General features: G+C 47.1%; 1 protein-coding gene across 3 annotated transcripts in view; it reads left to right on the top strand.

The window, feature by feature from the left end:
* Nucleotides 1-24,479, top strand: part of ESRRB (estrogen-related receptor beta) — a 131,184-nt gene extending 106,705 nt beyond the window's left edge. For all 3 annotated transcript variants that reach the window (XM_014941940.1, XM_014941941.1, XM_014941939.1), the window contains 4 exons: nucleotides 6,689-6,799; nucleotides 7,448-7,609; nucleotides 13,572-13,841; nucleotides 20,161-24,479. In XM_014941940.1, the coding sequence (XP_014797426.1) occupies nucleotides 6,689-6,799; nucleotides 7,448-7,609; nucleotides 13,572-13,841; nucleotides 20,161-20,405 (788 nt within the window). In that variant the 3' untranslated portion in view covers nucleotides 20,406-24,479. The remainder of the gene's footprint in view (nucleotides 1-6,688; nucleotides 6,800-7,447; nucleotides 7,610-13,571; nucleotides 13,842-20,160) is intronic.
* The last annotated feature ends 532 nt before the right edge of the window (nucleotides 24,480-25,011 follow it).

Genomic DNA, 25,011 nt, shown 5'->3' with positions numbered 1-25,011 from the left:
AGCTGTTCTAATTTAAGAATTAAATAATAAGTGGACACTAGTTCTTAGTGTTGGAAAAGCCACTGCTGAGATGAAGACTTCAGGAAAGACTTCAAGGCTGCAAGGCCCAAGCAGAGTTGCTCTAAGAGGCTGGTCAAAGCAGCAGCATGCTGTGTTGGTGGGTCTAACTCCCTCACCTCTGTGGATCTCTATCACAAGCAGCCTCTCTCCCTGCAGTGATGGGGGACTCTTCATTGTGTCATGTATCTAAAAATTTGGTTCTTGGTCCATGTTTATGCTCCTCTACCTGTTCCAAAAGGCTCATATGCTGTACCTAAATAGACTGAGACAGAAAACTGGGCTAGAGAAAGCATTGGTTTGACCGTGCATGGGTTCCCTTGGTAGTCAACGGCAAGAAGTGTGTGTCTTCATTTGTCCTCAGGTAAGTGTCTGGCCAGTGATATGTATGTGGCAGTGCCTGCTTCTCTCTGTTGCCCAGCAAGGGAGCCCAAATGCACACAAGAGAGCTGTCAAAGTCTAAAATAAGGTGACTTAAATCACACCCAGGGCTTCAAGTTCCTCTAGACAGCAAACACCCTTTTGGGGTAGCTCTGAGTACTACCTCTTGGAAAGTCAGTATGGCTGGGGCTTTGTCATCTTTTAGGTCCTCTTGTGATAGGCAACCTTAGCCTTTTCATGGCACGCACATGCCTATATCTGTGCCTTTCACACAGTGCTCCTCAGCCTGCTGCTATGCAGGCATTGCAGCCGTGGGTGACATAGCCAATAGATCTGCTGTCCTGCTTCTGGACATGTGTGAGTGTGGGGGTTTTTACAGAGAGCTGAACAAGGTACTGAGGTATTCTTTATTCACATCTGCCCTTGAAGCCCTTGTCAATTCCTGACTTTCCAGGGTGGTTGGAGGGTGAGGTAAGAGGGGCTTAGCACAGGAATGGCTAATGCTGCAGAGACACTCCTGCAGAGCTGGTAGGCATGCAGCTGGCATTAGCAGAGGACAAGGGTTGGTTTGCAAGCTGTGTGTGTTACACCAGATCCCGTATGTTTTGGACCAACCATCTGGGAGATGCTGCTTATGTTTCTGTGTGTAAGGAGCAAGGGCAACTTGTGTCACTGCTCCAAGGCTCTCATACCAGGTATCACCAGGCATCATAGGGCTAACGTGTTCCTCTGAGTCCAAGGACTCTTTAGCCAGGTAGACAGTAAAGGAGCTTTCCTACCTGACTAACATACGCCTGAGAACATCAAAGATGGAGCAGGCTGCAACATCCTGCTTTAACTGATCTAATCTCTCTATAGGCCCTTGTAACACAGGAGTTGAAGTTTTCAACTCCACTGCTCCCCACCCCAGGCGAGTCCCTCACCCTCCCATTGCAAGTGTTGCTCCCAGGCTTGCTCAACAGCATCATGCTAGTCACAGGGTTTTTCTGGCCATGCTCACCTGTGACCCTCAAGGCCCTTTCCTGTGTTTCAAATGAGTTGGGTAATTGCACCAGTCATCTACCAGGAGATTTTTCCAGAGGCCAGCCTCTTTTTGCAGTAGTATAAGAGCCTAATAGTACAAAGGGATCTTTTCCCCTTCCCATACTGGAAGCTGAGAGTAACAAAAGAGAGCCTAGTCAGGCTGCAGCCTCTCCACTCTCGTTACACAGAAATGTGTTTCCCTGTAGTCTATTTCTTTCCCCATCTTGGCAAGCCTAACTTTTATGGTCATCGCTGCTCTCTGTTTCCTTGATAGGCTTCCTCCTGGATCATTCATCTCATCCCCACATTCTGTTGTCGCTCCTGAAGTTCACAGCAGAAAGGGAGAGTGAAACTCTGTAGGAGACACTTTGGGCACAACCCTTCTCCCTTCCTGTCTTCTCTGCTCTTAGCCTACGCCTTCCAACTTCCTTGGGCAGTGCCAATCCATGTCCTTTAGACTGCAGCTCCTGGGGACAGGGGCATCTCTGTTAGCTGCAGAGCACCACCGCAGCTTAGACCTTGGGAGAGCAAGCAGGCTGCATTGATGCAGAAACTGCAGCTCAGGGATTAGGTGGGCAGTGCAGTGGACACAAGACCTGGCTGGTGTACAGGGGAAGCTCAGTAAAAGCAGCCCCCTGGGCATTGCTCCCTGGCCAGCACTTGCCCTGTGTTGCCTTTGGTTGTGTCCTTCTTGGTCTAGACACATATTGTACCGTGCAAACCCTGTAGCTTGGCTCCTCCGTTAGCTCTTTTGGCAAGATAGATCTTTCTGTTCCTATCAATTCATGGGCATGTGATAGGACTCGATGGAAAGTGAGGTGAGGCTAGTAATTTGACACGACAGCTGATATTGGGCCTAGACTGCATTTCCCACTGGCTAGGGCTTAGCTTCACAGAGCTTTTAAGAGTATTTTTAGTCCCCAGAAAATAAAAGAGAAACTAAACCTGACTCTGTGTGCTGTCGCCTCTGCATACTCGGCTATTTTTACTTCCGACAGACTCGGCCTGGGTCCAGCTTTTAAAAAAAGCTGGAATTATTTTACTTCCATTAAGAAAAAAACCCCAAAGCCTGATGTTATCAAGTCAGCAAGGGGACATCTGATCCCAAAGTTGTCAGGCAGACATCTCTCCGAGGGGCATGTCAGAGAAATGCAGGGAGCTTGAACAGATCAGCAGATCAGCTCTCCCACTGCAGAGGCTTGGTGCTGGCACAGACCTCTCTGCAAGAGCGCTTGGAACACGAGTGGCACCCACAGGACGCTTAGAAAACTGACATCCCTACCCCAGGCAAGATGCTGAGCCGAAAAGTCCTGCAGGAGTCCTGGCCCTGCCCTCCTCCCGGCTGGGTCAGAAGGGGCTCGGGCAGGCTGGGGAGCTGAGGGTGTGCTGCCCGTGGGCTGGGACTCAATCCCTTTGGTGGTCGTTGGGCTCAGCTCCACACCTAGGTCAGGTGGGGTGCCAGGACTCCTATGTAGAGTCCCTCAAAAGGTAACAAGATTCAGCACTTCTTTGCAGCACAGGGGAGTGGGAGGCGAGAGGATGTTTCCAGCAGAGATAGCCTTAATTTGTGAAGAAGCATCTGGCAGAAAGGTAAGTTATTAAAGGGTGCTACTTCCCAAACTGTGCCTATACTGTTGCACCTCACATTGCATATGTAAATTCTTCTTTCTTTGCTGCTCTAGTAGTCCCTCCTTGCTGATACTGTCAAGAAAGGGGGTCCAGGAGTGCCTATGGTGGTGACAGATTTGTAGGATGAGTGCCTTCTCTCCTGAGAACTGGCCAGTTGTGATCCATGTGAGAAATGGGTTTATGCAGAAACCGGAAGGCGACTGCTTTCTCTTGCTGCTGTCTTGTTGTCAGGCTGTGGCACCAAATCCTATGTAAGGGTCTTCAGTATGGACCAGCTGCGTCTCGTAAGTTGCTGCTGCACCTTGCAGTTAAAGCTCAGGTGGCTGCACGTTTGGTGTGAAATCTGCCCTCAGGAATACGGTGTGGGTACCACTCAGAGAGAGGCCCTCTCTCCCTCTCTTACCTTCCTTCTACTTACACTCTCTCTCTTCCATTCATATCTCAGTTTACATCCCCCTCCATTTCTTCTCTGCTCAGTACCTTCCTTCATGCTGCTTCTCTGAGCTCACCCACTGCACCTCCCCATTCCATTTTAATGTCCTTTAGTGTCCCTCTCAGAGCCTCACTGTAGCCAGCCTGCCTATCTTAAAATAAACCACCAAGGAAATCAAAGTAGAACAGCAGGCATTAACAAGCCACCTGAACACCACAGCTCAGTCCTGGTTTTTGGCCGTGCCCTTTCCTTCCATCTTGATATGCCATATTAGGCTGTCCCGTCTTTGGGGAAGGGATTTTGCCATGATGTCTGGAGTGTCACAGTCAGGAACTCGGGGGTTGAAATGCTTTTGTTTCCTCCAGCACCCGCAGGTCACTGCATTCAGCAACGGGTGCTGGGATGTGCTACTTAGGGGTCAGCCTGTTCACAGCTCTGCGGCTGGAGCGATGACAACAGAATAGAATAGTGGCTTTCCAAATGCTGATTGAAAACATTTGCCTCAAGGAGTGTTGAACAGGATGGGGAACAAGAGGAGGACAAACACTTCTTCAAAATTAACAAGCCAAAGTCCTTGGACAAACAGACCTCTATCTGCTCAGTGAGGGAAGGAGGGATGGAGGGTAAATCTCTCTGCGTCTCTCTTATCTTTTTTTAATGCACTTAAGTCCTTTGTGTCCTTATAATCTGATTGAGGGTCCCTAATACTGCTGCAACCTGTGCAGCCATCCCTCTGCCAAGCACTGGAGGATGGCATGCTTCTCCTTGGGAGAAGGAAATGAGCTCCTTTCCCCATTTCCTCCCTATCCCTCCCAGTTCCCCCTCCCTGCTGCTCATCAGACTGCACAGCAAAAGTATCCTGGAGGGCTGTGTGTTGGTTTCTCCTGGGCTGTGGATGGCATCTCCCTGCACCAATGACATCCTGCCCACTGGCATGAGGGAATGGATCTACCTGTGACCACTCTTTTGTGAGGGTCCTGGGGAGCTCTGATTCAGGCCTGTAGTCCTGCAGCCTGTTCTGGATTTCTCCATAATCTTTGAACAGTGTATTCCTGGCACTTTTAATTTTCACAGCTGGTTACTTGGTTTTCTGGCAGTTTCTGAAATTTGTGTCTCTCCCTCCTCTCCTGGCTTATTAGGTAGGTGTCATTTATTCAGCAGAGCATGATCTTTCTTAGGAAAACAGGGCACATTTATAGAGGGATAGAAATCATGGATGGAAATGAAAGTTTCCTGCTTCATCCAGGACTTTGTTAGTGCTGTTCCACAGGAATATCCCCAGATAATCTCAGGTTGGGATTCCCTGGCTGCCCTTTCTGAAATCGCTCTCTGAAACATGTTGGTGCTCCCAGGAAGGGGTCTTGCCTATAGGTTATCTGCTGCTGGGAATGGAGGTAAAAGAAGCAACATTTTCAGAAACACTACCATGTAATAGAGGAGAAAGGTGGTACTTAGGCTTGTCAGGGAGTTCTCCACACAGAGTCAGAAACAGAAAATGGGGCAGGGGAAGAAAATTACTCTGTGTGATCTGAGTTCACCTTCATGTCTTTCTCTCCATCTTCAATGTCTGCTGCCCTCCCATTGCAGCCACTTGCAGCAGAAGTTCTTTCGCTCTGGAGAGCTCCAGACCTGCTCATTCCTACTTCTCCTGCTCAGTGGGAGCAGCAGGACTCTAAAAAGGAAGCAGCTATATAGCATTAATAACACCATGCCTGTGAGCCTCTGTCCCCACACACGATAGCTTACACGTTAATGCCATCTAGACCTCCATGTGGGTGTCGCTGCTGCCGGAGAGATTTTGTTGTCAGACTGTGTAACTGAGTGCTGTCGGCCTGGTTGGTGTTGGTTATTCTTGCCGTTGGGGGGCTGTTGGTACTGTCTGTCAGTCAAGCTGGTTTGGGTGCTCCAGCCATGAAAAGTACCAGAATGTAGTTGTGACAAGTCACGGATTCATGTGGTGCAAGTGGGGCTGCTGTGGGCATTGCAGTAAAATCTGTCTCTTTTCCATGACGTAGTAATCAAATGTGGCATTGACACGCACTGTGTAAACGACGGAGACGTGTCTCTTTCTGGGGTAGGATGTTTGTCAGCAGACTGCAGGTTTTTACAGGTGTACAAGTTGTTCAAAAGCATCACTTCAAAACTGATTTGGAGTGTTTGCTTTTAGTTGTTTGTGTTTATGCAGTTGATTGATTGCAAAATATTAATGGCTTGCTGTGATTAGTAAGTGTATCACATAATTGGTTCCTGTGATCAGACTAGATAAACTCATGTGTGTTTCTAAGGAAGTACTTGTATAATGTAAATTCAAATTTTTATTGTATTTGAATGCTCCCATGTGTATTTACCTTGAAAGTTTTTTTTGTTTTTTTAATTATTATTATTTTGCAATAGCTGCTTCTTCCAGCAAGACTAAGTTACTGCAATTTCACAAGAACTGATTACCAGAGACCTTATGGCTGGCCAGAAATAACTGACAATTGGACAAATATCTATGGCTTTTTTTCACAATTTGTTTTTAACAACATATTTTGTACTAATACAGCAGTTCAACTGCTGTTCCTGGTCTATTGATGCTGCTATGGTTTTTTGCATGGTGACAGTCACTGGTGCTTCCCAGTCACTGGGAACAGTATTCAATGTGCTGTTTGCTTTATTGTAGTAGAGGTTGTTTCTATTTATTTGGGTTCTACTTTTATTATAGTTGCCTTACGTGATCAAGACTGAAACATCTTTGTTGAATTCATAGTTCATAATCTATTTGCTATAGGTCACTTTTTTCAAATATAAACAGTGAGAGGTCACAGAACATTTAACTTCTCATTTTTAAGAACAATCTAAAAGCTTATTTTTATAACTGCAGGTTTGATTGACATTTGAAGTCTTTCTTTTTAGAAGCAAGATCATCTAGAGGGCATTGAAGTCTGAAGCTTTCCATTTGCCCATCAGATTGATGGTGATTCAGGAGTTTGAATGGGTTAATTTCTGTCTTCATTAATGTTTGGAATAAAAGTAAAGCTCACAGCAGCATGGTTAGAGCTGGAGGCAGTCTAGCTGGTATTATTATTGGGATTGCTGGGTTCAGCTGAGATCTCAAGTGTTTGGGAGAGGGAAGTTCTCTGTGGCACTAAGGAATCATGAGGAATTGTCTTGTTTTACCTGCAGGTGTTCGTCTGGATCGAGTCCGTGGAGGCCGTCAGAAATACAAGAGGAGGCTGGATTCTGAGAGTAGCACTTACCTGAGCCTACAGATCCCTCCCCCAGCTAAAAAGCCACGTATGTACTGATCTTGAATTGTGTCCCTCTGAGCAACCACTAAGTTTCTTTTTATTGGTCTCCCAAAACATACAACAGAGCAGTTGTCATTTCCGATTCCTGTATCAGTCACCAGCACTAGGATTATTTTCTTTTATGATGGTAATGCAGAGGTAGATTAGGTATGTCTAAGGTACAGCCCAGGTGCTGTATTCATTGTACCTACAGTTAAATACCAGATCTTTCCTAGGAAATTATGTAAATCCATTTAGTGATACTCTGATTTTTTCCTGTATCCAAGCCGTTAACAGAACTGGTCCCATGCTGATTTCTCGTTTCCATACTACCCATCATTCTCTCAATGCTTCCACATCTCACCAACTGATGATACATACCTCCTTCTCCCCTTGCCAGACCTACCTGAGATGGCTGACAACCTTATAATAGTTTCCTGCTTTTGTTATCCCTGTGCAGAGCTGGTTTGGTATAGCCAGATCACTACAGCTCATGTAACTACAATGCAGTTTTTCCTTTTGTGACCAAAACTATTTCTGAGGTCCTATGGACTCTACAGCCATGTCTTATCACAGGAACATCCTTCTAGAAAGGGCTGTTATAACACCTTATGCCATGAGAGATCAACAACAATTTCTCCTTTGAAATGTGCAGTGACTAAGATTGTCTCCCACTTGCTGGTGGCTGAGCCAGAGAAGATTTATGCCATGCCGGACCCAACCATGCCAGAGAGTGACATCAAAGCCCTGACAACCCTCTGTGACCTGGCAGACAGGGAACTGGTGGTGATCATTGGCTGGGCGAAACACATCCCAGGTAAGCAAGAGGGAATTACATGAGCGTAAGCATAAACAGCAAAGGGAGCTATTACTTACCACTGTGCCTATCAGTTTTGTCTTCAGCCAGGCTTTTTACATATAGTGATGGGTGGAAATTAACGTCACAGACAGCTGCTTGTGGTGGGCTTTCACTGGTAACAAACTCCAGTCGAGCCTATGGTGTACGTGCATAAATTGATGACTCTGTGTGTGTGTGCCCTGGGATTTGAGATGATATGATAAAGTTCTCAGTTACATCTGGTACTGAGTGGCACAGCAAAAGCACTTGGGAAACAGTCCTTGGGATGGTACAGTGGACTTTAGTGATTTTGCACTGCAGCAAGATGACCGAGGCCTGTTGTGTTTATAGATGAATTAATGTTGTGGCAGTGACTGCTTCACTGCTAATGACAAGGCAGGTACCCATCCTGTCTGCAGTGGGCATTCTTGCCCAAACTCAGGAAAGCTTTTGTCGTACTGGATTCATCACAGAACAAGTCCCATTGGGATGGAGGACGTACTCACTATTGTCAGTGACTCTCCAAGCTTCTATGCTGACAAATACTGAGGACAATTTATTGGCAATGTGACAGGCCTCGGAAGGCTCACCGACTATCCAGTGAGTGCCTGTATGATTGAGTGACATAGCAAGTGTCTCACACCTGCAGGGAGGATGGACCCACGCTGAAAGAGCAGACATGGCCCTCAAGGGCACTCTGGGGACAAAAATTTGATCTGGGAAAGGAAAACGCCTCCTCTCTCTAGCTCCCGTCTGTCCCCTGCCAAAAAAAAGATAGGTTGGATTTGGGTGTGGAGAAGGTTGCGCAGGGAATTTAGGGGATGTCCTTGGGGTTTACATGGCAGCTTTCCAAAGACTGCTTCAGACGCTCGCTATGAACAGCTCACTACAGCCATCTCCTGCCATTGGTCCCTTTCCTTGTGTCAGGAGAATATCTGAGGCTCAGCCCAGGATCACAGGATTTAACCCATATTGCATGTTGTCTATGTTCTCTTACTTTGCTTCTTGGCTTTAAGGTCTTCCTTGTTCAATGACGCACTTTAGCATGAGTGATCAGACTGTTTTGTTCTCCCATGTATTTTGTTTCCCTTTGTAACTCCCTTTTTGGCCTTTTGGTGGCTGCTGCTCTTTTTTCAGAGAGTATTTCTCCTGTGGCTCAAGGGTTAGTAGTTTCCTGGGCTATATGGAATATGGACTGTGATGTGGTGGGACTATAAAGTCTGGAGAAAGTTTTTCAGGATGGTGTTTCTGAGTAGAGGTTAATCTCAGTGGTGTCCTTCTTACACAAGATCTGCAGTACCTGTGGGGATTACACCCATCACTGCTGCTAGAATCCATCTGGGGCTGATTCATCACAAGTGGGGTTACAGTGGCGATTAGGGAACTCAGCCTGGATTGCTCTACTAACCCAATACTTGGGGTGTTAACAGCAATGGTTTTATTGCAATGCAATTAGCTGCTACCCCGTCCAGTGAGGTGCCGTTGTATGTTCTTCTAACCTTGGCTGTTTCTGTTGGCACAGGGTGCCCTGCTGTAGTTCCTTAGTTTGCGGTTGTGGGATGGGCGTGGGATGCTCAGCTCCGAGTTTCTACAGATTTTTCCAGCCTACCATGGTGGTATTATTCCAGAACAGGAGTATAGTAGCGATTATTCCTGCACTGTGAGAGGGGCCCTTCCTCTCCTTTCTGTCAGGCAGGAGATACCTGCAATCACCTCAAATTTCTCTGTGTCTTTTCCTTTTCTGTCAAAGGTCCTGCATCACGGTAACAGCCATCAGCCTGGCACAGCTCAGACCAGCAGCAGGATTATAACAGGACTGTGTGTACAGGAGAGAGCTCAGGGATTGTTACACAAGGGACTAGTACCAAGAAGCAAACATAATAAACGACAGTTCATAAAAATGGAACAAAATACCCTATAGTTCTGAAACAAGTATGAAACATACTGAGTCAGGCAGCAAGGGGGCAGAGCAGGGCAGGGCCAGAAGGCTGCCAGGTGTCTAAATTATCCATGCCCTGTATTTCTGCCTTCCAAAGAATTTCAGCAAAACAGGACATTGCTTCCTGTGTGCATGACTCTTGGACAGAGAGAGGTGGAGAAAGGAACAAAAGTCATATATTCCTGCCAGTGGTCACACTGGAATTAGTAAAGAACAGTGTGACGTTAAATTCATACCAACCTTTCACTATCCCAGGTGTCGGCACAAACTTCTACCCCACAGTGTTAGCAAATAAAATCACTTACGCTTAAAGACAGTCTCCTGTGATAACAAGAAAGCATGATTTAATGGTGTTTAGCAAATGTTATTAGCTCAATAGCCTTATTAGCCATTAGCTCAAAGGCCACGCTTAGCCAACGTGGAGTTGTTCCATTCTGTATGAGGCCCCCTCCCCACAACTCTCCCTCCCCCTGTGCTAATTGTCTTTGAACAACATCTACCTCTTCTGCCTGCCTTGATGCAGGGAGACAAGGCTTCTCTCCAGGGGTGACGACGAAGGCTCTCCCAGGGTAGCTGTTGTGCTGTTCGCACTAGGAAGACGATAGTACTAGCACAGAATGAAATATGGCAAGTGGAGTGACAGCAGCTGTGTCTGGAGTGGCCTCAGATCCTATAATTACATCTCCCTTTATTACCTCTGCTAATGGCCCTCCAGGATGACAGAAATGATAATAAATTAACAGATTATGAACTCCACTTGCCACAAATTATGTGACTTTTTTTTTTTAATCCTGGGAGCTCCCACTGCCAAACCGCTGAAATAAAAAAAGAAAAAAAAAATCACACAAAAAAAAATCTGAATGTCACATCAGCTATTGCAAATAAAGCAGCTTTTCTCAACCTGCAGCTGGGAAGGAGGGAAACATGCATGAAGCTCTCTGCTAGAGACAGAGGTTCCTCTTTTGGGAGCCTAGGGAGGGCAGTGGAGCATTCAGCACCTATTCAGCACCTTCTCAGGGTAAGACCTGAGAAAAGCATCAAGAAACAGATCACTAAGGGCACTTTTCTGGATGCTGTGCCGTCAAACAGCTCAGGAATGCAAAAGGGCTGGATTCTAGCAATTCCTGGGAGCTGTAAGATGGTGAGGCAGTTGAATTTCACAACCAGAGGTTCTCCGGTGTTGTAAACCTATAATAGCAAGAATGTGATTTTGGCCAGGTGAAATTAGCATTTACCTTTCCTGATCTCAGGTTTTATAGCTTGGGAGAGCCCAGGTTATATATCTTCCCTTGTCTGTGCAGACTGGGATGATAGAGGCACAGTCCTCCAGCCCTTGCATTCTACATGTGTAAACACTGGAGGAAAAGGGTCCCGATTGTGTCAGACCTTTCAAGTCCAAGCTTGGCAGCGCAGCACTCCCTCCCTCACCCCCGCCTGCCGGAGCTGGAGTTGTGTGCTACCTGGGAGTGCTCCTGGCAGGGGGCTTTCCCAGGTGGGTAGGGCAATTGCAGCTGGCTCTTCTGTTCTTCTTGGCACCGGGTAAAACATGGTCTCTCCTGTGCAATTCCCACCTGCCATAACTGCCTCTGGGAAAGAGTGATTAACAGAGATGCTGGATGTAGAGGCTACTGCTAGAGTTAAGTCAGTTCTTCTGCTTTATTCTCCAGCAGAAATGAGTGAGCCATGTCTGTTCTGATTCCTCTCTACTGCATGACTGTTTCTCAATCTTTAACAACTTTCGTTGACGGATGACAGTGAGGCAATGGCATAACCCCTTTTGTAATCCAGATGGAGAATGAAGGTGCAGAAAGGCCACATGACCGACCCAGAAACTAGACTTAGGGCAGCAGCCTAAATGCTGGACTGTTCTCCGTGGTCAGAGGTAGAAGAGGGGTGACTAAAGGAGAGATTCCAGGTGCCAGAGAATGTGACAGTGGCTGAGGACAGCACCATTACCCCTGTTTCAAGGTTAATCTCATCAGTTCCCTGTGCAGCAAGCAGGAGACCTAGGGAGACAGGATTCCAAGCCTTCAAGCTGCATCAACCTGCACTTGGACTCAGTCAGGAGGGCTGCCCTCAGGAGCAGCACAGTACTGACTGCAGGAGACAAGGGGCAGAAGGGTGAGGCAAAGGACGAGGCACCCCTGAAGTACTCACAGCCTGAGCAAGGGGTGGGATTCACCAGGTGCTACACGGAGCTCTGGCTGTGCTGTACAGGAATCAGGCTCACATTCATGGAGCTGGATTTGCAGCTCTTCTCCCCAGTAGCTTGGGCTCCTCTTTAGCTGTTCCCTCTGGCACTCCTCCCCAATGGTTTATTGATTCTTCCCTCCCACCCACTGCTCCCCTCAGACCTTGCACACACAACACGTGACAGCTGATTGGTATCTGTTAATTAATGTGGCCTGGGGCCTCTTTTCTATTCAGTGGCCTGATAAGGGAAATTGGATGTCCAAGGGCTGCCAGGCCATTATCACCCTTTGCTTCCCCTGGCAACACAAACACAAAACATGGCGTAGTGATAAATAAATACCACTAACCCACCCTTCTGCCTTCCCTTCCCCAGCTGAGATAGTGCAGATAGAAAAAGAGAACCCACAGTCAGTCAATATAGCAATCATCAGCTCTTTTGTTAATTGCCAACTTGATAACAAGAGAAATCAAATGATCATCATGGTGGCTGGCTACCCAGGCCCAGATGCAGGGCCAAGAACTGTGAGCAGAGAGGGCTGTGGGATAAAGGAGTCCTGCTGAGCCCAGCACACAGCCAGCGGGGCCAGGAGACTCCTGGACGGAGGCTAATGAGCTCACAGGCCTCTTGGTGAGCCCTGAGGCCTAATAAACATCTGGGGAGAAAACTGGCAGGGGAAGCTGGTGGAGCATTGCTCCCCCAGCTGAGGGGTGCCTGGGTGTCCCATTCTCTCACAGCCCCGGGAACCTTTAGCCACAAGGAGCTGCCAAAAAGCACAGTCCCTGTCTGTCAGTGGTAGGCAGGAGCTGCCCAGATAGGACCAACACACCGTGCTGGGCATCCCTGTCTGTAATGGCTGTTGCACAGCACCTGTCTCCCAGGATCTTTCATGGTCTGGACTTCAGGGTACCTGGTACAGAGGACATAACAGACACAGTTTTCCTTCCCATGCACTCTTTCTTTTTTTTTTTTTTTTCCCCTCCGGGCAGACAGTGCCTCTGTGTTGGCCTCTTCACTTCCTCAAGTGGGCCCTGGGGCTGTCTATCTCCAGCTGGTGATTGCTCTTCCTGTATTTAAGGAGAATGACTTGGTTCACTGCTGGGTGCTGGTTCTGTTGCTACGGGGTTTGGCTGTGATTTAGGTACTTGTATGGCACCATAAAGGTATTTTTGACACTGGGTAGGGTTGTTGGCTGTGAGGTGCAGAAAGATGATGGTGTGGAGCTCCGGGAGTCATGAGGAATAGAAGATGATTCTGTTCACAAATGTGTTCAGCTTTTGAGTACATTGCAGTGCTCTGTTGTAGCAGGACTTTTTCTCATGTTGGCCAAAATGAGATTGTGGTATGCTTGTAATTCAGGCCTGTGCCATTCCCTCCTATCTCATCAGAAGCCCTCTTTTCTGCCATCGGGAGCTCTTCTCTGTTCTTCAGTCAGCTGGGGCAGACTAAATTGGCTGCAGTACAAAACTGGAGGAACAGGAATCGGGATGATGTACAAAACAGTTGCCACTATAGAAGAAGCAGAGATCATTGAAAAGAGGTTATCATTAAGCTTGTGTTGCCATAAATGCAGTCAGAGCACCAGGACTCCCTTTGGAGGCTGTGGGTGGGCATGGGAGCAAGGACAACGGTAAAGTCCACATGTGCAGATGGCCACAGACATAGGGTCACTTTAGTATGGTGTTTGTTTGTTTCTTTTTTAAAGCAGCAGGCCAATTGGGGAGAGTGCTTGGGGTGAATGCTGGGGTCCCCAGGCTCCTAGAGGCTTTGCTGCACACCCATTTGACCCTGCTTGTCTTTTGCCATGTCAGGGTTCTCCAACCTCTCCCTTGGGGACCAGATGAGCCTCCTACAGAGCGCCTGGATGGAAATCCTCATCCTGGGCATTGTGTACCGCTCTCTGCCGTATGAGGACAAGCTTGTCTATGCTGAGGACTACATCATGGATGAAGAGCACTCTCGTCTGACGGGGCTGCTGGAGCTCTACCTGGCCATCCTGCAACTGGTGCGCCGCTACAAGAAGCTCAAGGTGGAAAAGGAGGAGTTTGTCACGCTCAAAGCTCTGGCTCTTGCCAACTCAGGTACATCCCTGGCTCAGCCAGTCTCCCAGTCAGAAAGTCAAGGCCCACACTGTTATTTGGCCTGGGAGGAAACCAGCAATGTTGTGTCATGCAACATCCTCAAAGCTTCTCTCTGTCCACAGAGCAGGACTTAAGCTGGAGAGCAGGGAGAAATGAAGCTTGCTGTTGCTAGAGCCCCAACTGTGCTCTGGCCCTGAATTAGGGAGCAGAACCAGGCAGGGACGGGCTGGCTGCTGGTGGCTGGCAGTAAAAGAAAGGCTGTGGACCCTTCTCCACTAGCGAGCTGACTCCACTGCAGTGAGTTCAGGAAAGGGAATGTGGGCCACGCCTGTATCCAACCTGTAATGTTGGTCAGTTACAGCAAACAGGGAAACCCTTGTCCCAATTTCAAATCCCATGAAAAGCTGTGGGATTGGGACTGCCTGGTCCTGTCCCAGAGATGTCAGTGACCACTGACACTGAATCCCCCTTTAACTGGGAGACAGTGTGGATCTGGATGGTAGAGGGTAAGATCTGCTGGCAGAAGCCTGATATTGCCTGTTTCTTCTTGAGAAGAAGATGAGGAAGGCCAGGGCCCTCAGCCCAGTGCCTTCCATCTCAGTCTAGGGAGGGCTGCAGCCCTCAGCCCAGCAGGCTGTGGCAGACACAAGAGGTGCTGCACTGATACCGCACAAAAGCCAGACACGTATTTGCTCAGGAGTCCCTTCCGACAGGGAAACTGCTGAAGCTACTGTGTGACGAGGGCTCCCTCTACATCCCTTGAGTCTCACTGTCTCACATCAGATCTTGCTGAACTGCATTGTGCAGGTCACAGAATTTGCCCTTGCAGCCCAGCACTGAGTCCAATATCTGTGTTTGGCTAAAGCTGCCTTCCAGAAAGACACCTAGTGTGAAGCTGAAGGGATTGAAAGAGGGGGAGTCTCCATCTTGGTAGTTGACTCTAATAATTAATTGTTTGCTCAGTTTAAAAAAAAAAAAAAAAAAAAAAAAAAGGAAGACAGCATATATTTAACGTCAGTTTGCCTGACTTCATCCTCCAGATACTGGTCTTTGTTGAGCTGTGTCCTATGACCCCAGGTCTTTTTACACCTCACAGCTTGACACGATAAAGTCCCTGTTCCATAGCTGCATTCCTTGGCTATAGATGTATTACTTCAAGTGTAATCAAGTGGTCCAGAATGCTGTGAGCCTGCCCTGTCCTCACTATTTTACAGGATTCTGTTCCCCTTTGCCATCCATACTTCTTAGTAGCAGCAATTTAAAAGAAAAAAGAAAAATTACTTACAGCTCATTAATAAAAATGTTGAGTAGCATCTGCGGTTTTTTTACTGATCCCTGTGGATTTCCACTAGAAAACTCCTCCTTCAGGAATGATTCACCACTTATAGCTACTTTGAGATCTGTCATCTAGCCAGTTACTAATCAATTGAAAGTGTGCTTTATTGATATTGCATAGTGCTAATTTTTTAATGAGAATGTCCTGTGGTGCTAAGCCAAGTGCCTTATAAAAGCCTGAGTCTATTATATCTACGCAGTTAACTTTATCAACCAAACTTGTAATCTCATCAGAGAATGAAATCAGGTTTGCTTGACAAGACCTCTATTCCAAAGTTCCGTGTTGACTGGCAGTAGTTGTAAGACCATCTTATAAATCTTAATTCAACTTTTTTTTTTTTCCTTTATTGTGCCCTGGTTCCCATCAGGCTAGCATGGAAATTATCAGATAAGACCTAGGAAAATATTTCCAACATTAGAACTTTTCCAGTCATCTTGAATTTCTCAAAAATGCCAACAGTCATTAATAATTAATCTGCCCTAGATGGGCCTCAGCCAGCCATTTTAGAACTCTTAAAGCCAAGTTATCCATCTGTGCTGATTTCTGTGAAGTTTGTCCCTAACAGATGTCTAACATCTTCTTGCATAAACAGCAGACTAAGACGTCATCATCTTCATATAACACAGGTACATAATGCTGCTATATTTTTTTAAACAGGACAGAAATACTTACTGAGGACTTCTGTCTCCTCTGCACTGCTATTGATAGTTTAATCATCTACAAGTGAAAAGAGTCCCCCTTACAAATGGTCATTTTTTCTTCTATTTCTTAAATATGTATAAAACTTCTTTAGTGTCCTTAGCCCTTCCAGCCATGGATTTTCCTCCGATGTCCTTCACTTCCCTTATCGATTTTCTACACTTCATAACTTCTGATTCATATAAATTGCTATCTAGTTCCCTTTTTCACTTTCTCATATATTGCTTTTTTAGCTCTAATTGCTGTCTTCACTTTGCCACTGAACCAGGATGGGCAGATGGCCAAGGCTGGCCTCTCTCGATTGTGGGACGGTGGCTTGTGGCGATGTAATCAACTCTTGTTAAAGAACCTGCCTCCTGTCTACCAGGAAGGTCGCAGGGTGTGACAGGGAGAAGGGCTCCTCAGAGAGGCTGAAGTGCTAAGGTAGTGGTAGTGACAGGGTGACAGGATAAGTGCCACACTGGGATGTTTATGGGGCCCATGCTATGAGCAGAGATGCTGCAGGACCTGAGCTTTGATGCTGTCAAGTTCCTCACGGTACAACAGAAGCGCTCTGCTGGTACTGCTCACTGCGCTGTCAAGGGTAAGGCTTTTGGGACAGTCTGTGTCAGGAGTGGAGAAACACTGAGCAAAGACAGAGCAGAACAACCAACACTCACTGGCTGCTTTGGGGTTCTGCTTCCAGCGCTGGAGTAAAGAAACCAAGGTTAAGGTCAGGAGGCATAGGCCAAAGCACGTTCTCAGCTGGATGGGAAAAGCCATTCTGACTTCACTGGTTTCTCCTAGTGCAGCTGGAAGTGCAGCTGGAAGGAGCATAATCCACGAAAGTCCTGCTTCGTTACTCGTATTGAAACATATGAAAGTAAAGCACAAGATGTCATTTTTTATGTAATTAAAGCCCCTCACAACACGCACATAAGGAAGCTGGTGTATTTTTCAAATGTAACCACATTCAACCTTCACATTCTTTTAATTATTTTTTTGTAGTGTATTTCTGACATGGAGGAAACTTGCAGAGCTGGCATGTGTGTGGTTGCATGCAAACACCTGATTCCTAAACCGGTAGGAACACAGACAACCTCTGGGCCAGGCCTTGGCTCCCGTGGGTCAGAGACAAGGTTTAAAGCTGAGTGCTTGGATTAGCACCTCTGCTGCCCAGCCCTGCTCACTGCCTCCCATAAAGACATATTCCTGAATGTCCCATATCCCTGCAAGGTGTAATTGCTCATGCAACCCAGCTTCTAGGGACTTTCCTCTTTTCCATGCAGCCCTGTGTATATTGACCCTTTGCTTCTAGGAATTAAAACAAACGACAACAGAAGTGGGAGCTCACTTGCTCTTCACTAGAGGACAAGCTGACAATAGGCCGACCTTGCTGGAGCTGTGGCTGATCTCCGAGTCCTCAGTGTAACACACCAAGGTCACACCTGCTGGGACTGGCAAAGATAATTCAAGTGAACTCTGTTTTTAATAAGTACATTTTAGAGAGCTGAGAAAAGAATTGTTAGTGCCCAGAGCAGCAGGCAAGTCCCAACACTATGATCACCCATTTTCTGACAGCATAGGGGTGCCGTAGACTTAACTTGTTACCCCTCAGAGCCAGCAGATCCCTTTTAGGCATTCCTAGGTCCTTTTTCCTTAATAACACAAATTGATCAACCTGTGTATTGATGAGCCTTCCAGGTTAGCACACAGCACACGTTCAGTTAAGCACATCCCAGACTGGCCAAACCTTACTTTCCTTTTTTTTCCCCAGTGCATTTAAATGCTGAGATGGAGTGAATGAGATCTGGATCAAGCAAGGGGATGTGTAGCAAATTTTGTACTAATGGGTTCTGTGAGGTCCCTGCTCCTCCTGCTTCTGCCAGAAGCTGCAAGAAGAGAGATGAGATGAGATGAGATGAGATGAGAAGGCAGTGGGCCTTGTCCATCCTCACACCTGCCCTGCACCCCATCCTGACACGAAGCCTGACTTCTAGGCCAGCTGACCCTCAGGGACATGGTCAGGCAGCCTCCCTCCACCTCAGTGCTCTGACAGCTGTAAAAATTCATAGCTATTGATTTTGTAATTAACAGTTTATCAATGCCATCGACACCAGCTCACTGATGGATTGCAAGGAAATTAATCCTGCAATGTTATTTTATTTTTCACAGTCAGCTGCCAATTTTGAGCTTCTTTCAGCAAAGAGTAGGGGGGTGGGGCAAGCTTTGATCTTTATTTCCCCAATTCCTCTCCCTGTACATGTCTAGTTATTTAGTGCTGTTATTTCTCATCACCTTACAGAAGTCAGGTGGCAGAAGGGCACAGCTTTGAGATTCTGTCTAATGTACAGCAGTATCTGTACCCAAAACCAGAGCACCCACTTTGACCTGAAGCACGGATCATTGCCTGGTGCTTCTCACACCCGCTGGGATCTGCAGGCTCTGATGGGCTGTGATTACTTCTCCCCATCGTGCCCCTAGCCAGAAGGACGTTAAACAGAAAGGCTGGAGGACATTTCTCCTCAGGCTCCAGCTCTTGGTGCTTCCAGTCTCAAAAACAATCTCTGCAACTTGGCAAAAAACCAGATCCCACTCACTTCTCCTGGATAGAAATTTTCCAGAGGTGCTACCTGGCTGGGAAAAGTTGCCAGATTGATTGGGCAACGTGCTTTTCCCTTCCTACTTTTCAGAATCAACCTCTGTGGGGAGGTCAGGTCACAGTGATGACTTACCAGCCCTTCTCTGAGATTCTTTGCCTGGTCTCTTGGACACAAAAAGCAGATGCAGCAGGAACAATCCTTCTTCAGTAGTCTTCTTGGAAGTACAACCCTGTAACATCCTCTAATTAGTACATTTCTTCTAAACAGCTTCTTAAACAGCTTTCTTGCTAGCCATAATATTTTCCCAACTGTTGTAATACTTTATAAACATAATATTTTCCCAAATGTTGTAATACTTTATAAACCATGCATCATAAATAGCATTTACTGTACATTTATCTTGTGAAATTCACAGTCTCTAATTTGTGTTGTGCTCTCCATAGAGATGACACATATTTCTAGAGAGATTTTGGCGCTTCAGCCAGCTTCCCTCCCCTTTGCTGCTGTCACACTGAGGAGCCCATCCGTGTCCTCACATTTGTGTTGTGAGTGCCTGGGCTGAGCCAGGGCGCTGCCACACTGCGAAGCCCAGCTGCAGGGGCAGACACTGCAACTGCCTGTGTGCTTGCCCGAGCATCCCTTTGCTGCTGCTTCTGGATTCGTTGCCCTGTGGCAGGAATCTTTATCAATGGGTTCAGTATCGATTAAAAGTCTCCAAACAATGAAGACAAGGGAACAGTGTCTCCAGCTCTGTCAGGGTTTTAAAAAAGCAGCAAGTTATCAGCAAGATGAAAAGGAGAAACACCTTCAGTGACAGTGTGCCTGGTTAGCTTCTCTAATCCAACATCTCTGCTTCTCTGCTCTGTGGTGCTGCCCCCCCTCACCATGACTTACCAGCAAGTTTAGCAGCCTGTGTTCAACCCACATTCCCCAGCTCCACCCTGGGCTGGGTCACTACCACCCACCTTTGCCTCAGAGACACGCCAAGGAGCTGTGCTTGCTTTGCAAACCCTGCTGGCCCCTCTGGCAGCTTGTAGAAATCTGACTGGCAGCCTAAGGGAAGAGGCCTTGCAGGAGGTTTCCTTTACTGAAGCAGGAAGCTCCCTGAGCAGCTGCTGACAGTCTCTGAAAGCAGGGGCATATGCACAAAGGTGGAGCTGGCAACACCCCTGGGCACTGGTTGTGACCTACTGGGGCTTTTCTGTCTTGCTGACACCCTGAGCAGCTGCACGACAATTAGGCAGTTTAGACAGATGAAGCGCTATAGCAGTGTTAATTATTCTTAATGAGATTGCTCCCAAGCGGCAGCACAGCAGCTGCTGCCCCTTGCAGGGTGACTCTCCCCATAAGGAGCATGGAGGGCAAGTGAATGTGTAAGTCACAAAGCCCCCCTGGCTGACCCCTGTACAGCCTTGGGGTGGTTGGCAAAATGGGCAGCACACAGGACACAATGTGACACCTACCTCGGCAAGCTGACTGTCTTTGCAGTGCTGGGGCCAACTCATTGGGATCAACCCAGATCAGCTGAACTTCACAGGAGCAGCACCAACACCAACAAGGTGGTTTTTTTCCCCTTAAGAAACAAAACACCACCCAAAAAAAAAAAAAGGAAAGAAAGCATCTTTAGCTTCAGGACCATAAAAGATTTCCTTCCTCTGTCTGACTTGTCCGTTTGCTGTCTTTTCTTCCTCCCCCCTGCCAGATTCCATGCACATAGAGGACATGGATGCAGTGCAGAAACTCCAGGACCTTCTCCACGAGGCCCTGCAGGACTACGAGCTGAGTCAGCGCAACGAGGAGCCCCGGCGAGCAGGCAAGCTGCTCCTGACCTTGCCCCTCCTGCGGCAGACGGCCGCCAAAGCTGTGCAGCACTTCTACAGCATCAAACTGCAGGGCAAGGTTCCCATGCATAAACTCTTCCTAGAAATGCTAGAGGCAAAGGTCTGACAGCCCCAGCGCCAGCCAACAGCGGCCGGGGAACAAACTAGAAACAAAGATGCAGACAACGGAGCAATCCAAACAGCAGCAGCAGCCACCGCCGGCTTTTATCTCCAATCATTTATTATGGAAGAATTATTTAATGTCTATCTGTCGGCGTGACTGCAGAATCTCGTGTACAGGAGGGGGGAAACTCTTTTAATCAGTCACCTGTTTCTCTTTTTTTCATTTGTTTTCTCTGTGGGAAATACCAGAATATGCTCTTGCACTTGTTGAGGTGGTGATGGGGGCTCAGCCCCTCTGAGCAGTGATGCTCTCAGCGCTGTCCAGGCCGCCTGCTCCCCAGCTCCCTCCGCCAGTGCTGGAGGGGGAGTGGGGACAGAAGCAGGAAGAGAGGAAGAATAGAGTCAATATAACTTTACCTGCTGGTGTTGTGAGGGGTCAGATAGAAAGGGAAGCAGCCAAGGTCCTTATTTTTTGTCACCTTTCTGTCTCTAACCATAGAGCAGATGCTCCTTTGGAGAAGAGTGCCGCTGGACCTCGCCCGATCAAAATGACTGCCTCCCAGGCTCCTCTAGCAACAGCTAGCACTTGTACATACAGGCCCCACTTCTTACTGGGAAAGATGCTCCTAACTGTGTAAGATATTCTGCGACCTTGTACAGTGTGTCATTACGCCTGGCTAGTCCCTCCCATGTACAATCCCCGCAGGCCCCTGAAGAGGTAGGATGTATGTCCCTGAGAGAATGCAAGTCTCCTTTCCCAGATGGCAAGAAAAAAGAGCCCAATGCTATGCTTCAGTGCTGGGTTGACTTGATGATCTCTGCATCCTCTCCTATGTGGTGCTAACTACAATTCTTCCACACTTTTCACCCCATAGTGTATCAAACCTGCCTCTTCAGCTCAGCTGAGTGCCATTCCCCACTCATTCCTTGTGGCAGAGAACACAAGGCTTTGTCTGCATGGTTACTGCCCAAGTATAAATACACCCTAAACCAGGGCTTTCCTAGACTTCATTAAAGTGATAGCTCTTTGCCTCCACAGAGACGTAGGCTTATTGCCAAATGCTAGTTAGGAATCAAGGGCACCGCTTTTTGGAGGAGGCAGCTCTTGAACCTGAGAGATTGCTTTTTTGTGGCAGCCTAGGGAAATAAATTAGAGGGTGGCATGAAACCCCCAATATCAAAACTACTGTCTTCCCTGCCTCATCCCATTAGCCTCAACAGCAGCAAAAGGGCTAACGCAGATTATACCTGGGCTTGGTAAGAGGTTCTCTGGCTGATGGGAAAGAAAATACCTGACCTTGAGGTGGTGGGAGCAGTGGGGGAATGTGTATTTACTCTTTTCATGTAACCAGGTTCTTGCTGTCTCCAAGCCTGGTTTAGATCTGCTGCCTAAGCCAGAACTGCTGCATTCCCAGTAGCCAGAGGGGAATGCAGGTCACTGATAAAACTGGCTGTTGGCATTCTCTGAGATTTTATTTTCTAGGTCACTTAGTGTTGAGCCAGCCTGAGCTGATGAGACCTGAATGTATTGTCTGTTTTGTGGTCAGCGGCATGGCAGTAGAGGTAAGAAAAAAGCCTCTGATCTACATTCAACACCAGTAGCTCTACTGCCTCTGTTCCCCTCAAGCTTCCATCCTTTTCTGGCTAGCCCAGGAGAAGAGTAGTGTGACAGAGGCGTAACTTGTCCCCAGCAGGAAGCCTTCCAAACCAGGGCTGAGGCGTGTGATCAGCGAGACACTGGGTGCCTGTTTTTCACTGGAGCAGAGCGTGTCACAGCAGGGCTGCCAGTGCTGCAGACCAGTGCCCAGGCTAGCTCAGAGACTGGGGACACTGACTGATGCTGACCTCTCAGCTCTTGTAGCCAGCCTGTACCTGACACTTGAGTAAGTTTGGTTCCATCTCCTTTGAGTTCTCCCTATGCTACACAGTTGTAGCTGCTCTCACTCATTTTGTACTCACTTGATAAAGGAATTCAGTCTTGCTTCAGGCACATTAGTAAACCAGCAGAGACCTAAAAGGAAGAGGGCACATGGGAGCTGGGACTGCTTCCATGCTCACAGCGGTAGCAATTACACAGTGGCCTTGTGCTTTGAACAGATACTTGTGCTTCTCTCCCCAGCTCCCTCCCAGGGGCAGCTGGGGAGAAAACGAGAAGCTTTTGGCTGCACTTGTGATCCCTGTACCCATCTGTGATTGAGAGGGACCAAAGTGAAATGCACACCACCACTACAGAGCCAGCTTTGGCAACTCTTTCTGGCTGTGGCATAAATGCTCTCACAAATGTGCTCAGTTGTGCTATCGCCTCTAAGTTTGACTCACTTGATCACTGTTGCTTCCCTGCCGAGTCCCACCCAGCTCAGCCACAGCACTTTCTCCCAACTTGCTGGGCAAAGGTAGCTGTCCCAAAAATGGGCTAAAAAGATCCTAAGAAGCAATTCTTACTCTATTGGGCCCTGGCTGGAAAGGTCACTTACACAAAACAAAAAAAGAACCAACCAAAAAAGTCTCATCCAGCTTTGTTGCATTTGGAGTTGGGCCTGCTTTCCAGAACAAGGAAGAAGAATTATCTACAAAACATGATTATGGAGAGCTGCCGAGTTAGCTTCTAGCCCATAGAGACTGCTGGCTATTTAGAGTAGGGCTGGGGTATGGAGGCAACTCCAGCCTTGGCAGAACACTGCAAAGATACCAAATGCGTTTTTTTTTCCAGGACCACCTCTCTCCATTACAGGCTGCATGGAGCCCATCAGGATATCCCCCATTGCTTGAAGATAATACGCCTGGAAATGTTTGCATTGCTTCTGAAATAGGACGGGAACTGAACCAGACAGTAATTAGCGTATATTAATCTCTTTAAGCAAGGAATGCAAACTCTTCCCCAGGAACTGGGACAGAAACACCTGTCTAGATTTAACACTTAAAAGGTTTGTATCATCTTATCTTGGGAACCAGGTCAGGTCTCTTGGACCCTTCAGACCAGTGCAGGAATCACACCTATCCCTTTCCAGTTACTCTGAACTGCTGTGCATCGCTAGTACTATCTTGCTGCCACAACTGAGGAACATGTCCAGCCACACAGTGAGCTGGGCCTGCAGAGAAGGGTAACATCTTAGTGTAGTCCTCTCAGTGCACTTTGAATTAGGGCTTCAGCAACTGCTTAGGTCTTTGAATGCTCACAGTCTCTTGCAAAAAGGTCTGGAGATGTGGAAGTTGAGACACGAACTAGGAAATGGGTTCTGGGTCAGTGCTCTTTATGCCATTCATTTGTAATACAGGAGTCACAGTCAGTGCCATACAGCTGTCCCTCTACATGGGGCAAAAGATGATGGAGCTTGAGCCTCGGGACACAAATGGGCTCTATGACTTAAAGAAAAGCAAAGCGGTAGAGGTAAGTGTATGAGTGACAGTGAATAAGCATGAAGCCCACCTCCACCAACTATGCTAAAAGCCTCTCCTGCCCCTGATTTGCATGTGCAGATAACAGAAGCCACGTACCTGTCAGCTACGACAAAAGGCAATTCTTCCCAAGTGACCAGCTCTTCTGTTTTGGGCACATTCTTCTCTGGAAACAGCGGTGTCTGGCCTGTAATGCAAAACAAATTTCACAGGGATCAATTAAAAGAAAAGGTAAAATACCACACAGAATTAGGTTTCTAGGGAAACTTGGGCATTACACCTCGCAGCAGAACTGTGAAGCTGGAAGAAACTCCCCCACAACAATCGGAACCTTGCAGTATTGCTCATGCTAAGGGGGCATTATTTTTCTCTTTGTAAGCTAAGTCATCTTTTTTTTTTTAAACTATTACAAATATATAAAATAAAACATGCTGCACCAGAAACATGTAAGCAGCTATTAGAGAGGAAAGTCATTGAGAAAGACCCTAGAATGTAACTTGTTGAGCTTTTATTACCAATCGGAGCTGAGGAAAAAGAGCTTCCACTTTGTATCCACAAGATACAATCAATCACATGGCCAAAGGCCGCTCTGTTGTTCTTGTGGCTGGGTTACGTGGAGGAGCCAGAGAGACAGAGGCTGTGAGAATGATGCAGGGAGTTAGAGACAGTGAAATAAACAGTATCTACTTAACTATTATCTGCTCCTAAAAAAAAAAAAAAAAAAAAAAAAAAAAACTTTTTAAATCTGGCACCTGTTGAAAATATTTGGCTCATAAACTTGTAGCAAAAGACATGTCAAATGAAAGGTGGAGTTACACTGGAAAGAAAACATTTTCTGTCAGCACAGCCTAAGCAAAAATACTCTTGATGATTTCCACACCACAGCTTTGTGCAGATTTATTTATTTCGTGTTGTGTACTGTGTGGGCAGCATAATTTGACGTAGTGAGAAAGCTAACAATTTTATGCTAAAGTAGATTTCTCAGAAAACTCCAGACAGTTTAGAAAGCTAATCCATTGCAACGGAAACCTTCAAAAGGAAATGTAGTAGCAGACAGAATGCATAAGAGTTGCCACTTCACCCAATCCAAAATATAAACAGAGAAAATAATGACGATATAAATAAACCCAAACGATTTAACAACCCACTCATCTGGCCCCTTCAGCAACCAGGGGCAGATATTCAAAGGGAACTTAGGGGCTGTTAGGTGCCTC

The sequence above is a fragment of the Calidris pugnax genome, unplaced genomic scaffold (assembly GCF_001431845.1).
Source record: "Calidris pugnax isolate Ruff unplaced genomic scaffold, ASM143184v1 scaffold56, whole genome shotgun sequence".
Taxonomy (NCBI): Eukaryota; Metazoa; Chordata; class Aves; order Charadriiformes; family Scolopacidae; genus Calidris; species Calidris pugnax.
The sequence above is the reverse complement of the archived record's forward strand: the minus strand, read 5'-3'. Positions and strand labels throughout refer to the sequence as shown.